The sequence below is a fragment of the Mesoplodon mirus genome, assembly GCF_964341445.2.
Source record: "Mesoplodon mirus genome assembly, chromosome: 15".
NCBI classification, from domain to species: Eukaryota; Metazoa; Chordata; class Mammalia; order Artiodactyla; family Ziphiidae; genus Mesoplodon; species Mesoplodon mirus.
In genome coordinates, this window is record NC_138991.1 from 5859577 (window position 1) to 5876055 (window position 16479).

Here is a 16479-nt window from a genome sequence, read left to right on the forward strand (position 1 = left end):
GGTCACTTGGGTTGTTTCTACGTTCTGGCTATTATGAATAATGCTGCTGTGAACACTCGTGAACCTATGTTTTTAGTTCTCTTGGGTATGTACTTAGGGATGGAATTGCTGGGTCGAATGAGAGCTCTCCATTTAACTCTTTGAGGAATTGCCAAACTGTTTTCCAAAATATCTGTGGCATTTTTATAACCCCATCAACAGTGTAATAGGGTTCCACTCTCTCCACATCCTCACCAATACTTGTCTTTTGTCTGCCTTTATTTTAGCCATTTTAGTGGGAGCGAAGTGATATTTCACTATAGTTTTCCATATCCCTGTTTTTTGTTGAAGGTGAATGTCTGCTGTGGTGACAGTCAGTTTTACCTTGAAAGCTTTCACCTTTTCTCATACTTGGTGATAGAAGGGGAATGATCCATACCTACCCTGTGAGTGCCTCCTCTCTACCAGGCCCAAGATGGCTTGCTACCCTGTTCCCCAGTTCTCCAGCCTCTAAAAAAGGGGCAAGGACAACCCTAAAATGGCAACTCGGACTGAACAATCAAAGGGGTTTATTCGTTTGGCTGGCTGGGGCAAGAATTCAGCTTCAGGAATGGTGTGATCCAGTGGCTCAGTGATACCACCAGAGGTCACGTGTCTGTTTGTCTCTCTGCTCTTCCTTCCAGCAGGTCAGCTCCATGTGGAAATGTGGTCTACTCGTGGTTGCCAGATGGTAGCTGTTTCTGGGACTCTCTCCATCCCTCCTCCCTCAATCCTGTCCAGGGAAAGAGAGGGCTGCTCTGGACTTGGAAACTTCCAGGATACCTGTGCTCCATTCATTGACTAAATTGGGTCATGTGCCCATTCCTGAACCAGTCGCTGTAGCTGGAGGGTTGGTTGCCACGTATAAGACCGCAGGTCCTGCCCTCTGTGGCCAGGCTGGAGTCACTCTAAGGCACAGCTGCCTAAATAAAAATTGGGTTGGGTAGGAAGAAAAAGAGGGCATGGGTAAGACAAATGGCATCATCCCTATTTCACAGATGAGGAAATGGAGGCCCCAGCACGTGACTTCCCCTCTCTCAGCCCACACAGGCTGGTCGGCGGCAGATGTGGGTTTCAACCCCTGAAGACCCTCTTCTTTCCTTTCTGACTGCCCATTTCTCAGCTGAGGCTGTACATCCCTGGACATGGCTGTCCTGACAGTGGCCAGAGCGAGCCAGACACCCTCCCTCAGATGCACAGCGACTGCCCACAGTGCTTGGATTTACTGGATCTGGAACAGCATCAGGTTTTCAGGGAGGCATTTTTATTTTGCCCTAAAAGCCTTCCAGGGGGGACACAATTCCTAAGGGCTCGGCTTTAATGGTTTCTTTTATAGAATCATTCAAATTATAGATGGGTGAACTCGAGGAAACCCCGCTAAAGAATGCAGGAAAGCCGGCATTAAAAGGGACTAAGGTAAAGAAAGTAGTGGTGAGTGGAAGAGCTCACTCTTTTAAACATTTGTTGTTAAACAACCAGAGTGAACCCCCTGATGCTGATCTGGTCCTTGGGAGGCTGGGTTCGGGACATCTGGCCTGTCTGGAGGGCTTCAGGTGAAGCTGATTCCAGATGTGGATGGGCCCAGGGCCTTCAGAAGCACTGCTTTCGCTGACCTCTGACTCTTCTCACCCAGCTTGCAGGCACCATATTTGTTGTGGTTAAGCAGCCTCACCGGGGTTCAGATTCAGCTTCCTTGCTTCCAAGCTGGGTGTCCTTGGGCAAAGTTATTCAGCCTCTCTGAGCTGTTTTGTCATGAGTGAGATGGGCTTTCTTTGTCCTCTTGCTTTACCTTCCTTTGGAATACTTATCACCACCAGATGTGATGCTAAGTATATACTGGCCAATGGTCTCATCATTCCCGGAGCTGGTAGCCTGTTCTAGGCCCCCGTCACACTCGACCTGCCCGCAGAGCACAGGACGCTATGACTGCTTCATCCGCCTTCTTCCCCAGAACCCAGAGCCCCATATCCTCTCGGCATCCCCCTTCCTCCTGTTCAAGCTTCTTCCAGAACCTTCCCCGCCGGGCACTTGTGCACAGCCTCTGCTGCATTCCCCAGATCTCTCAGGTGGAGACAGGGCATCTGGGCTCAGTCCTCACGCTGCTTGTCCAGCTACACACTCTCCCCGGGGTGCATGCGTCCAGTTTCCACTCCGGCCTGGACCTCTGCCCTTAGCTGGTGGTTAGTGAGCACTTCCGGCGTGCAGAGCTCTGCTGGGAGGAGCATCTGTGTGTTGAGTGGCAGAGGTGGGGCGTGAACCCAGGAAGGCGGGCCCTGGGCCAGAGCGCGTCTTGGCTCCTAGGCTGTCTCTCCCCCTGGATCAGGAGCCAGGCCCGGGCTGGGATGTCCTGCTGTCCCCTGCCCGTTTTCCTCGTGCGTCCGGTGGGGATTTCAGACAGGAGCTGCTCAGTCACTGTCTTGTCCTCTTCCCTCCACTTCCCAGGTCTTCTCCCCACCCCTACCCCCCGCCCGGGTTTCCCCACCTCCTGAAGGGTACATGGGGCCTCCCTATACATTTTTATCACAATTTCCTGTGAATCCGTAGTTATTCCAAAACAAGACAGTGAAAATAAAATAAATTCTAAAGATGGACTTAAAAACGAACGATCGAGGGTCTGAGGGTTTCCGGCCGCCTCTGCCCTCACTGACCCCCGTCCAGTCCCTGTCACGTCTTCCTGCGCTATTCCGTCGCCTCTGCCCGGACTCGCACTTCCAGCCTCGCCCCCTGCAGTTCCGTCTCCAGCAGTGGCCTGGGTTGGTCTTTTACAAACAATTCCAGCTGCCCACTCCTCAGCTGAACACCCCGTGGTTTCCACTTCATGCAGACAGGGTGTGTGTCCTGGGACTTAAAGCAGCAGAGCTTTATTCGGTCACAGTCAGGAGGCTGCAAGTCCAAAACCAAGGTGTCCTGGGCCACATTCCTTCCAAAGGCGCAAGGGGAGAGTCCTTCCTGGCCTCTTCCAGCTTCTGGTGGCCGTCGGTGTTCCTTGGGCTCTGTCTTCACACGGCTGCCGTGTGTGTGTGTGTGTGTGTGTGTGTGCATCTCCGTGTCTTCACGTGACCTTCTAAGGACACCCGTCATTGGATTAGGAACCACCTTAATCCAGTATGATCTTAACTAATTTCATCTACAAAGATGCTATTTTCAAATAAGGTCACATCCTGAGGTTCTGGGTGGACATGAACTTGCGGGCGTAAACGGAATGAAGGTAAAGGGCTTGCTGATGCCCCCAGGACCCCGCGTTGCTTCTGCCCCCTGCTGTGCCCACCACTTTTCCCCTGAACTCCCCCGGCCCTCTCACCCTTAGTCTCTGCTCCAAGAGGAGGCCAGTTTTCTCACTGCCCCCCGCCACCTCCGGGCCTTTGCCTTTGCAGTGCCCCCTTCCCTGACATCCATGTGGCTCCCTCCCTCGCTGTTACCCACCTCTCTGCTCAAGAGGTCCCTCCGTGAAGAAGGTGGCAGTCAGTGGGGCTGCTTGTGACTGTTCCCACCTCCCTGGGCACCAAGCGGGACTGACCCCACCCTTTGAATATAGGTGGATCACATGACCTGATTTGGCCAATGAGATGCGAGTGGAACTTCCACCCGCTGGAGTCCTTCTGCAGACCTCAGCGTCCTACCCCTCCCCTGCTCCGTTTGTCTCCACACACGTATCACCACGGGCTCCCTGCCCTGCGTGTTTCCTGGCCGCCTTCCCCACCAGTGGGCGCACCCAGGGGCCAGGGAGTTTTCTCTCTGTGGTTCCCACTGTGTTCCAAACTCCTAAAGCAACCTGGCGTAGGGTCAGAGCTGAGGCCACACTTGCGATGGACGAGGGGTGGGCACGCGGATGGATCGTGAGCCTCGGATGAAACGGCGTCTGTGCGGCCCTTCCCACTAATCGTCTCTCCTGTAACCGCTCCTCTGTGCATTTGACTCCTTCCTGTCTAGGGCAGAGCATCAACCCCAAGTTGGCAGGCCTGATCGGGCGGCAGGGGCCCCAAAACAAGCAGCCCTTCATGGTGGCCTTCTTCAAGGCCACCGAGGTCCACCTCCGCAGCACCCGTTCCACGGGGGGCAAGCAGCGCAGCCAGAACCGCTCCAAGACACCCAAGAACCAGGAAGCCCTGCGGGTGGCCAACGTCGCAGGTACGCCTCAGGGCGGGAGGGTTAACACATGAACACCCGCTCCCACCCCGAGGAGCCCACAGGGGGCCCCCAGTGGGACCCCAGCTGGGGTGGGACTCAGAATCCACGCATGTGCTTGACAGATGGTTCTGGAACCAAGGCAGCAGGAAGCACAACCCACAGAATCCCTTCCTCCCCAGAGCTCACCATCTTCAGGGTATAAATTGTGTCATAAATTCATTTCGAAATGCAAGTAGCAAAACATGAGTATAACAGGATGCCAGTCATGTAAATTTCTAAGCGGACAAAACAATAGCTACAGATAAATGGAGGGAAGACTTCACACCAGCCTCCGGAGGGAGGGAGGCTGCTGCCCGGGGAGTGGGGAGGAGGAAAAGGGCGGAGTTTGCTGCGTCTTTAATTTTATCTCTTCTAGTGAAAAGCATTTGAAACTCATGGCACATTTTAACACCTGTTGAATATGGCTGGTACGATTTTCCCGTGGAGCCGTCCCGGCTCTGGGCTCATCGTGAGCTGGGAGAGGCCTGGGGCTGGTCGGAGGAAGCGTGGAAGGGAGACATGGGGGTGTGTAGAAGGGAGATGGCGAGGTGGGAAAGGGGCCGCCACCCGCAAATTCACTTATATTGTCAATGGCTTCTCCTGCCTTACCTGGACAGTTTTGAAATTTCTGTTCATTTTCCTTTTCGAGGAAAAAGAAAATTACAGTTACTGTGGTCGGTGACGTTTTCAAGAGCCGGGCATCCTGCTGGGTGGATTCTAGTGGGTACGTGTGGCTTCAGAGTTTGTGTGCAGAGATTTTGAATCTAAAAGAATCTTTAGATTCTTTTCTGGCAGGTGCATCCATTCTTTTTTAGGCTGCTGCTCAAAGGGAATCTGTGATCCCCCAAATTAAAACCCAACTGAATCTCTTCATTTGTATGAGGAGCCTCCTCTGCGCTGGGCTCTTGGCGGCTGGGATTCACCAGTGAAAGCCCAGCTGTGGTGCAGAGATGATTCAGGATGGGCAGGAGGCTGCCATCATCCACAGCCACACTGACACCAGGCCCGGGAGTTGGAACGTGGTGACGAGGGACTCTTGAGGGCGTGGTTCAGAGAAGGGCGTGGTTCAGAGAAGACTTGCCAGCTGAGAGCTCCGAGGCGAGCTGGTGCCCCAGGGGCCAGGCCGGGTGGGCTGGAGGCCAGCGCTGCAGGCAGTGGGACCTGCAGGTGGAGGGAGTTTTCGTGGCAGCTCTGGGAGGGAGGGTGGAGGGGGGCAGACCATGTGGCTGGGCTGGGGAGTGAGCACAGTCAAGTGTCCTCTCGGGAGCCACATCTTGAGTTTGAATTTCATCCAAAGCAAATTTGGAAGCCTTTGCGGAGTTTCCAGCTATGATTCGGGGTGGGGTTGATAAGAAGCTCATGCTGGCTGCTCTGAGGATGGTGGGGAGCAGGGTGGGGCACTCAGGGAGGGTTGGAATAGGAAGATTTGTGAGAGGCTTTTCTCTATCCATCAGGCAGGAAGAGCTAGCAAACGTCATCCCCGCAGAGACTCCCAGGGTTCGGAGGTCTGTCAGGTGTGACGGTCTAACCGAGGTAGTGAAAGGGAGGGACTGGTCTCAGAATCTTAAAATTAGACACTCAGCTTCCCCCACTGCATCCTCACCAGACCCCCATCAGTCTCCACTTACGTAACCCCACAGGACGGAGCTCTCACTATCTCACGTGGCAGCTGTTCTACCTTGCCTGGGATCTACTTCCTTGCTCTGGATTTCTACTTCCTGGCCCTGTTGGAAGTTCACCTAAACCCTGCCTGGAAGTTTAATTTTAAAAGAATACCAAAGCCTGGGCCCCACTGCAGGCTTAGTAAACCGGAATCTCTGAGTGTGTGTTTGTACACACATGCCCGGTTGAAGTGCTTTGCCTCCTGTGATGAGCTGGGAATCCTGCTGCAGGGCCACACGAGTAGAATCCTCTCTCCCGTGGCAGCCCTTGTGTGCTGCAGAGACACGTCCTGCAGGCCAGCCCCACCCCTCAAAGGCCTTCAACTGCTCTTCAGACCGTGCGGTTTGGGGTGAGAAACTGGGTCCCTCGCCTCCCTTCCACTTGCTTCTCATCCACGACTGGACCCAACTCCCTAGCCATTAGCCATTTTCACCCGATGACCCATGGGGGTGGGAGCTGAGTCCCAGCGCCGGTTGTGACTTGTCAGCTGCTCTGGCCGGGCTTGTGGAGGTGAATGAGCAGCAGCCTCTCCACTCCTGCCTGCCTGCCTGCTGCGGCCTGGGATGGATGGGCAGGGCAGGAGGGACAGGGGGCCTAGGATTCTACTTCTTGAGCATCTCTTTTCTCCCCTTTCCTCGTCTTTCTGCTAATAAGAGGTCAGAGTGAAATAGGAGTTCCAACCACTTCTTCCTGGAGCAGCCACATTCCAAGGAGGCCTGAAGGACCCAGGTGTCTGAGGTCCCTGATGGCAGGGCCAGGGCCCACCCCATGCTGATATGCCCACAACTAGCTTCATGAGCTGCTCTTGCCCGTGGTCTGTTGGGCCTTGGGCTTCAACATGAAGCCGCGTATCATTGCTTTGTTTGCAGACAGGGTTGGGAAAAGTGGCAGTAAGGTCCCTACTCACCCTTTCTCTGCTCATGGCAGACATTGCTAATCAATCCTGGCACATTCTTCTCACTGAGCCCACACAGAGCTTCAGATCCTTCTTTACTCAGGGCAACAAACAGCCAGCAGTGTTGGCCCTCCACGCACAGCTTCTTTGCCCCATCCCTGACCTAGGCTAACGTGCTCAGACCTTTGTCTTGTTCAGGTTGCTTCACACAACATCACTGGGCTGAGGGCTGCTCCCCTCCTCTCCCCTCTACCTTCTGCTTCCCTACAGGGAAGGAGGGGAAGAAGCCTTGTGGGGTTGCCGCCTGGGGCCACAGGCATGGCCACAGCCGTGGAGGCCTTCCTGGATTTCCGCTCAGTGTCTGTGCCTTCCCTATGGCACAGTGAATGGTCCAGGAGGTTCTTGGGCTCGCCTCTGATGGTTCCCTTGACCTTGACCTTCGTATATCAGTGACCACCTGGCCCTCCAGCAGCCCTACTATCCCTGCAGCTGGTTTTCTCTATCTCAAGGCCCTCAGGCTAGGTCCCAAAGTGGGGAAGGGGGTGCCCAGGACTCCGCATTCCTGCTCCACCCTCCCTAACCTCCCCACCCCCCAGCCGTGGAGCTCAATCCAGCGAAGCAGACCTCCCCCCTCCACGCTGCCGGCCGCTGACCCCAGCGCTGCCTCCTCATTCCTGGAAGGCTCTAGTGCCTGCTACCCGTCCCTCTGCCAACCGCCACTCCTGTCCTGGTCCTTGCCGACATCCTAACCCTCCTCTCCATCCCGCTCCGTCCTCATCCTGGAATCTCCTCCCTTGGATTCCTCCCTGGCCCGCCCTCTCACTTCCTTTGGTTCTTACAGGAACATCACTTCCTCGGAAGGCCTCGGTTAGCGCCCATGGCACAGACCCCTCAGCCCGCCCTTCCTGTCCCCCTCTCCTCCCTTGGTTCCTCCACGTGCTCATCTAGATGGAATGTCATTGGCATTTCCTCATTTGGTCATTATCTGCCTCTCTCGCTGGAAGATAAGCCCCTCAGCGGCAGGGCTTTGTTTTGTTCACACTTGTATCTCCACTGCCCAAAACAGCATCTGCAAACCTGTAGACGTGAACAATTTGTATGAATGAATGAATGAAGGACATACCAGGCACCAAGGTAATGAGGGCCCGAGATACCCGAAGGTGGGTGCTCCCTCCCCCGAGTCTGTGCCCCCCTCACTGAGATCCTCTCACTGGTTCTGAGCGTCTCCTAGGAGCCAGGATCCCTCCTAGAAAGACACATGCAATTCTGTCATAACCAATTGTGTCCTTTCCTCATTGGTTTGTACATTTTAAAAAATTGCTGTTCTGAACTCTAGATATAAAGATACATGTACAATTGGGGATATTCAAAAAAGCTGATAGGAAGCCCCTGGGAAGTTTTTGGCGGAGGAGGGACAGGTCGTGGTTAAGAAAAAGAAATGAATCCCTCTAGCTTCTGGGTTCAGGGAAGGTTTTGCAGTAGCAGGTGTGTGTGTGTGTGTGTGTGTGTGTCAGAGAGAGACAGGGACAGAGAGAGACATAGACACAGAGAGAGAGATAGAGAAACAGACTTCTACATGTTTACAAGGGCTCAATTCCTAACCCAAAGTTCCTACAAACTTTACATACTTCTGGAAAACCCCAGTGCATCATTTTCGTTCCTCAGAGAAACCTCAGTATTGTGCTTTCCTGGAAGGTCAGGGGGACTTGACTGTTGGCCCTCTCATTTCTTCTCGATGGTGGGGCTTTGTCCCAGGCCCTGTCCGTGTCTCCTTCTGCCTGCTCCACGGGGCTGAGCATCGTGAGGCGGGCGGGCCTCACAAGGTGAGGTTGAGTGGAAGCAGCCCCTCTGAGCAGGCTCTTGCAGCCACTGTGTGGGATGTGGATGGAGATGGACTCCCACACGGAATCCACGCAGATGTCAGCATCCAAACAAGAGAAAACAGTGTCCACAGAAAGATCCAGAGAGAGCTGAGAGCTAAGACTGCGTAAGAGAGACGGGGGCATTGGTACCTCCCTCACAGAGGTCGTTTGCTGGGGATGGAAATGAGTTTTGAGGCTACAGGTGCTTGAACGGCTTCTGTGTCAGGAAGGTCACCCTCCAGCTTTCAGAGTTTGCTTGGGATCACACCACTGTCTTAGACTGAGGAAACTCTAATCTGTGTGTATTTCCTTTTCCTCTCCCCGGTGCCGCTCCTCAGAAAACAGCAGCAGCGACCAGAGGCAGGCCTGTAAGAAGCACGAGCTGTACGTCAGCTTCCGGGACCTGGGCTGGCAGGTAAGGGCGGCGGTGGCTGGATCGGCCCTGCATGTGTGAGGCCTCTAGTGTGGGCTCCCCCGGTGGTGGGGCTGGGTCCCACATGTGCAGTGAGCCGTGTTTCTCATCTCTTGAGACTCCGGTATCGCGTCCTAACTAGAGGCTCCAGGGATGCCCCATGAAACCCAAGAGCAGAAACACGGTTGAGACTCAAGCTAGAACCAGAAACCCAAACGATGTGGACTCTGAACCTCATTCTCCATGTGAACCCCATTTCCATCCTGCACTGGCTGCTTCTCTCAGACGTGGCCTAGTCCGTGTGCTGGAATCCAGCTGCCTGGAGGGCGGGCTTCCACCCTCTGCCCTGTCTGCTCTTCCCTCCCTCGTCTGTGATTCCAATTCCCAGAGAAGGTGCTGATTGGCCCAGCTCGGGTCAGGTGCCTGTTCCTGAACCAATCAGCTGTTTCAGGGCTGGGGTCATGTCCTAGGACTGTGGCTGCCCCTCTGGAATCATTTGACTGGAGCAGGGCAAAGGGCAGGGGATGAACCCTAGAAAAGGAGCATCTCAACTACTTAGGAGTATCTATGACATTCTGGGCCCTTTTCTGGGCACTAGAGGTACGGCCCTGGGCGTAGCAATGTGCCTGCCCTCATGGAGCCCAGATATCCCCGGACAGGGTGTTGTCATAAGACCATGAGGGCCGCTGGTTTTGTTGTTCTCCCTTCACTGGGCTTGCAGTTCAGTGGGAGGGTCCAGATTCTTCCCAGGGCATCATGTCCTCAGATACACCCCCAGGGCACTTGTACACACAGCTGGCTTGGAGTCCTCCTGTGACTTTGTCCTCACTCTTATGACAACATCCGTGGTCTAAGAGGTGCCAGGCCGTGCTTACGTTCTCGTGCTGGAACAGAGCCCCCAAATGCACTTGAGTCCCTGAGGGGTTTATGTATTGCTAGCACAACATTCCTGTGCCAACCCGACCACGTGCGTCCTTGACTGAGTCGCACACGTGTACCAGGCACTGTGCTGGGTCGGCTATACTGTCATCTCTCTCCTGGGTGGGTGAAGTGAGGCCTGGAGGCTGTGTTTAAAGCAAACCGCCCGAGGGTTACCACCTAGTAGGGGTCAGGTTGATGCCACCCTAATCACCCCTCTCCGTGCCACCTTCCGATGAAGAGCAAGTGTTCATTCTGGGCTCAGCCCGGCCCCCGGTGGTCTTTCCCTCACTCTGCAGTCTGTTGGGACCATGAAAGGCTGCCTCTGTAGGAGCCCCAGCTGCACAGGAGGAGGTGGGCCGTGCCTTTGACCTCTGGGAGCTTCGGAGTGTGGCCCACAGGAGGAATGTTTCGGCCTAGAGGGCAGGACCCTGCGGCTCCCACTTTCCACGAGGTTCTGAGCCCGCCCCCGCCTCGTCCTCCGCTCTCTCCCGCAGGACTGGATCATAGCGCCCGAAGGCTACGCCGCCTACTACTGCGAGGGGGAGTGCGCCTTCCCTCTGAACTCCTACATGAACGCCACCAACCATGCCATCGTGCAGACACTGGTGAGTGGCCTGCGCGCCGGCCGGGGTGTGGGCAGCTGGGGGAGCAGGGCTGCCACATCCCGCCTCGTGCTCCTCCGAGCTGGGGCCACAGCAGGTCTCTGGCCAAGACCACGTCATGGCTTTCAGGAGCCCAGGGCACTTTTGCTTTCGTGGGCCCTACCTCCATAAAACAAGACTAAAAATGATATTTAATAACATGCATTATAATCTTCGTGTATGTCTTCAACCCTAGAGTGCATTTACTTCTCCTAATTTTAAAAGCAGTTAGAACAGTTTCGTGGGCTTCTAAAGGTATCGTGGGTAAAGGTCGCTGTGCCTCACGGCAGTCGCCCTGGCCCTGCCTCTGTCAGGCGACCGTTGTTCCTGGTTGTCAGCATCCACATCCACAGGCCCTGCAACGTCTGGGCTTCCTCCAGGTTGAGGAGGCTTGAGGGCTCATCCCCTCCCACAGCTCGTGGCTTTGCCTCCTAGCCTTGAACTTTGTGGTTCAGCCATTCAAGGGTGTTTATTGAGCATCTACTACATGTAGACCCTGCGCTGGCAGCTGGGGACGCTGCAGGGAACAGCAAACAGGGAACATCACAGACGTGGTCCCTGCACTCAGAGCCTCATTTTCCAGGCAAGGAAACAGTCAAGTAAACAAATGCGGGAACTCCAGGGAGAGGGAAATGACAGGAAGATGGCAAACAGGATAATAGGATAGAGAGATGGGGGGTAGCTGTGGGGCTCTTTGAACTTTCACGGGGTCATTGGAGGATTCAGTGTGATGATGCAATTAAAGCTTCAGCGCAGAGGACACTCAATAGATGTTATTTTTACTACTTCACCAACAACAAGAGTGATACGAGTTAGAGACTTTGTTCTTTAGCTTAGAATCTGAGGTTCAGAGACGTTGGTTATCGTCCTCCTTGCTGTGAACATTATCTGGGCCTCCCCTGACAACTGGTCATCCTCTCTGGCTTGAATGCTTCTAGTGATGGAGAGCTCACTACCCAGGCCCATCTCCTCTGTACCGCGGGTCTGCTTGTTGCAGAGCTTTGTGCTTCTTTTGCTTAGTAACCTGCCTCCCTCTTCCCTGTCCCTGTCCCGTGTGTTACTTCTCGCTCCCCTGTTCCGTTTATTTGGATCAGGCTCTGCCCTTTGAGGGAAGGCCTCTTTTTTTAAGCACTGCTTTGCCAGGACCCCTGCTCCCACAGCAGTAAACTCTGAAGCCCTATTCAGGACTGAAGGTCTTCAGGCTGGAACTGAATAGTCACCCCAGCCTGTTCCTTGGCCTGAACTTGTCCCCCGTGCCAGCGCCCCCCTGTTCTGTCCTGCTCCGAGGACCAGAGTGACGAGGGTGTCTCCCAGGCTGCCAGGAGCACACCTCCCCCCTTCTTTGAGCCCTGCCTTCGTGGCCCACGGAGCAGAAGCCTGGCCGCCCTGTGACACCCTCTCCATCTGCAATTCACCAGAAAGCTCTAGGATCAGAATGAGCCCTTTGATTATTCTGAAACGAAGGTCATGTTTGAAAAGGAGGTGAATCCTTGCTTTCTAGAGAGTCCTAGTGAAATACAGAGGAAGTGAGCTAACATCTGGGATTCGCTTCAAGGGTGGAGGAGATGGGGGAAGGTTTAGATTTGTAAGGTTGGAGATTAAACATAAAAAACAGTTTAAAAAGCGCACTGACCTACGTGGGAGGTCATAGACTGGGGCTTGGGGGCAGAGGGTCATCCACAGGGTTTTCAGTTGGCCCACGTGGTGTGTTGGAAACCTGGAAGTTTCTCACAAAAACAAAACAGGACTGACAGCTGGCCTGTCCTGAGCACTCAACACATCTGATCGCACTGGCTTTGGGCAGCTTGTGTCCATCTCCCTTTGGTTTGCCCCAGTCCTCACTGTCCCCTATGGTCTGACTCCTGGCCCAGTTTGGTCCTCCGTGGCACTTGCGTGGCCCCTGCCGACGTTTGAATTTGTTTGTCCCCAAGCCCCACCACCTGTAAGGTGCGTAGGAGCCCACGAGCCAGAAGGAACAATAAACCTGGGCAACTGGCTGACTTCTTTCTTCATTCTTACATTCTGGACCTTCTCCTTTCTTGCCGACGTCCACCCAAGTGTTTGCCCAAATTCTTTTCCTCTCATTTTTATTGCTCAAGATGCAGAAGAGTCTAATATAGTCGACTCACACCATCCAATACAGTGACCACTTTTGTGTGGTGGCCCTTGAGTACTTGAAATGTATGGCTCTTGAGTACCTGAAACGTGGCCAGTCTGCATCGAGATGTTTTGCAACTACAAAATACACACTGGGTTTCGAAGACTTAGTATAAAAGAATGTAAAATATCTCATTAATGATGTCTTAGGCTAAGTATATGTGGAAATGATACTTTTTTGAGATCTGGGGTTAGAGTAAATATACTGTTTAAATTAATTTCACCTCTTTCTTTTTCACCTTTTAAAATGTAGCTACTAGAACATTTTAAATTACACATGTGGTTTGCATGATATTTTTCTTGGACAGGACAGGTCTGGTCCAGAGGTCAGCACCCTTTTTCTGGAAAGGGCCAGATAGTAAATATTTTCAACCTCGAGAGCTGAAAGTCTGTACTGTACCTTTTTACCATAGATGCTATGTAATGCAGAAGCAGAAGCAGCCACAGATGCTGTGTAGATGAATGGGCGTGGCCGTGTGCCAATAAAACTTTATTCATAAAAACAGGTGGTGGAGCAGGGATCGGCCTGCAGGCCGAGCCTCGTCTAGCCCAGTGGTTCTCCACTTGGGGTAGTTTTGCCTCCCAGGGGATATTTGACAATGTCTGGAGACATTTTTAGTTGTCACGGTGCGGGGGTGGGGTGGAGTGCCTCCGACTTCTAGTGAGTGTAGCCCAGGGATGCTGTCAAACATCCTGCCATGCACAGGACAGCCCCCCATCCTGGCCCCAAGTGTCTTCCTAGCCGTGTGCTGTATGACCCTCTATGCTTTGCTTCTCTCATCTGTGAATCAAGAATAACCCCAGAACTGAGTTAGTTACCCATCAAGCGCTTAGAACTGGGAGTGACGGGTGAGTGTCACCTGCGGGGACTTTTGTCCAAGCAGTACCTGTTCCTTTTAGAAATACTGAGGCCAGGGAGGAGTGACTCACCGGGTCTCACCACTGCCACCGTTTTGGTGTGTGTTCCAGGTGCACTTCATCAACCCGGAAACGGTGCCCAAGCCTTGCTGTGCTCCGACTCAGCTCAATGCCATTTCCGTGCTCTACTTTGATGACAGTTCCAACGTCATCCTGAAGAAATACAGAAACATGGTTGTCCGGGCCTGTGGTTGCCACTAGCCCCTCCTGGAAGTCAGACGCTTCGGGGCCACGTTTTTCCAGATCCTGGGCCTCGCACCGCCCAGCGTCTCCCACCACCTCGACGAGGAGCCCGCAGACCAGCTGCCTTTCGCGAGGCCTTCCCGTCCCCCTCTCCAACTGCAGCGCTGTAGGAGTGTTAAGGAATTTGAGAGGCAGATGGCTTTTGATCCGTTTTTCGTTGGCATCCTACAGACAAGATCCTACAAGCTGCTGCAGGCAAAACCTAACAGGGAAAACATATATCAAGAAAAATTGCCCCGATTGCTGGCTGTGAAGTCTCAGCTGTGCACCGACTCATTCCCAGGGGTAATGGTGACACCCTTCAGCCCGGCCACCAGCAGCGGGGGGAAGGGGCCGCGGCCAGGGGTGGGCACGTTCGTCTCTGTGCGAGAGGGAGACTGACGCGGAAGTCCCTGTAATAAATGTCACAATAAAACGAATGAATGAAAATGGTTAGGATGGTAGAGATATATTTTCCTAAACAATTTATCCCCATTTCTTGGTTTACTCTGATTTCATAAACAGAAGCTGTGGCCGGCGGAGGGAGGGGAGGCCCCCTCTCCGTGCCATTCCGGTTTCATTCTGAGGCTTGCCGAGGCCCACTGTTTACCTAAACTCACCCAGAAGCCAAGATTTGGCCAGCAGGGGAGAGGGGAGATTTTCTGCTTGGAGTTGACCTTGAAGAATAAATAGGTTCCATCATTCAGCCGAGTGCGTGGTGGCAGAAATTAAAACAGGCATGTGAAGCACCGGCAGACGCCTGGAATTGGTTTTCCAACACTCCCCATGGTAGGAAGTCAGTGAGGGTTGGCAGATGGAGGCGGACAGCTCAGGACAGAACTTGCAGCTTGATCCTGAGTTCCGGCCACCATAGCCCTACTTTCAGAAGCACGCTAGCCTTCAACAGGGGTGGGTGGGCAGGGGGACCGTCAGTCCCCCAAGCCAGCTCCTCCCTTGGTCATCGATAGCAGCGTCCTGGAGTCTGGGCTCTGATGAGGGCCTCCGTGGTCACCTCTTTTCGTTCGCAGACCCCTTTTTGAGGACTCTGCGCAAGAATCGGCCCCTTGAAGTAAGGGAAAGGTGACACAGTGGGAGGTCTGCTGGATGCAGGGTGTGCAGATGTGAATCTCAAACAGAATGCTCCAGAAGCTGTCGGGAGAGTGTCCTGACTCGAAGGTGCCATTTCTGACGTGGCTCTGGGCATGAGCCTCCCTTGCCTTAGCTGGTGGGTCCCCTAAATGGTGTGCATCCAGCCTCCAGCTGCAGTGCAGCCTTGGAGACGACCAGGCTCTCTGAGAACAAAGAACAGGGTTTTGCCAGTGAGGCCTGTGGCCCCTGGGATCTGGTCTAGTGGGAAACTGCTTCTCCATGTTGATTAAGTTGGTTCCTGGAAACACAGGGACCCTGCTTTCATTTTCTTTTATGTTTTCTTCTTCAGTAGCTTGGGCTGCAGCCTTCACTCTGCCTGGTCAGTGGGGAAGAGTCGGTGTTTTTGTTACATTTTGTTTTGTCTGTTGACAGATCTGGGGATTTTGCTGTGATTCCCTCTTGGTGCAAGTTATGTCACCACATAAACCCCAGCCGACATCTGGCTAGCATCATTTGTACACTGAAGCATGTAAATAGTTGTTACTAAACAAAGAAATTATTTATGTCCGTCTGAAGCTCATTTTAGACCCTCTCCGATCTCTTGTTCAGGACGATGAGCTTACTCGCTTCCCTCCAACCTGTTTATTTTCTTATTTAAGACTATTTATTAATGGTCAGACCGATGTACCTTCAGCCATTGCATAGAGCAGTCCTCAGAGAAAATGCTGTATAAATAGACAAAATAAAAAGGGTTCTGGTTTTGGGCCTGTGTATGTCTGTGTTGTTTTTTCTCTCAGCGCCTGGATATTGGAGTTCCCTTGGTGTGCTGAGAACTCTTTGCCTTGGCTTCCACCGTTAACACGCTGTTTATCATTCAGGCCCTGGGGAGAGAGGGACGCTCGTCAATATTTGATGCAGCTGTGTGGGGCTCCGGGCAGGAGAGATGGAACCAAACAACAAATGTGAATTTGGTAGGCTCAACTACAAAGATCCTTGATTGAATTACAGTGCAGCTGTCAGCAGCTGTTTCAAAGAGGCAGGGGGTAAATTAGCCGTGTTTACTGCTAACATAGTTGAAAGATTTAGTCATCCCAATAAAACAGAGGCACAAGAAAGAAAAAGAAATAGTAGTGGGGGTAGGGGGAGTGTACACCCAAAACTTTAAAGTGGCACAGACTGCGGAGCCAACACTGTCCAGTGCAGATTATTTCAGCAGCTTGGGGGCTGCTGCTGGCTCCCGGCTTGAGCCATAGATGGCCCACAGCGGGCCTGGGGAAGGTAGCCAGGGGCCCGCTGTGCATGCAGCAGCACGCAGCCGTGCAGCATGGAGCAGCGTCTTGGGTCCCTTTCCGCTTTGAAGCACACGCCGAGGTCACCCGATGGTTGTTAGGATCTGGGCCCATTCCCTGGCCGGCTGCTCGCTCTTGCCTTGTTGCCTCAAATGAAGCAGCCGCTTCTAACAAGTTCCAGCCCCTGTGATTTCCAAACCCTCCTGTCATTGTCCTGATGCGTGAT

At 53.5% G+C, this 16479-nt stretch overlaps 1 protein-coding gene across 1 annotated transcript in view; it reads left to right on the forward strand.

Moving 5' to 3' along the window:
• BMP7 (bone morphogenetic protein 7) overlaps nt 1-15694 on the forward strand; it is a 90066-nt gene extending 74372 nt beyond the window's left edge. Inside the window, exons 4-7 of the mRNA XM_082643371.1 lie at nt 3949-4146; nt 8943-9019; nt 10432-10542; nt 13705-15694. Of these exons, the coding sequence (XP_082499497.1) occupies nt 3949-4146; nt 8943-9019; nt 10432-10542; nt 13705-13854 (536 nt within the window). The 3' untranslated portion in view covers nt 13855-15694. The remainder of the gene's footprint in view (nt 1-3948; nt 4147-8942; nt 9020-10431; nt 10543-13704) is intronic.
• The last annotated feature ends 785 nt before the right edge of the window (nt 15695-16479 follow it).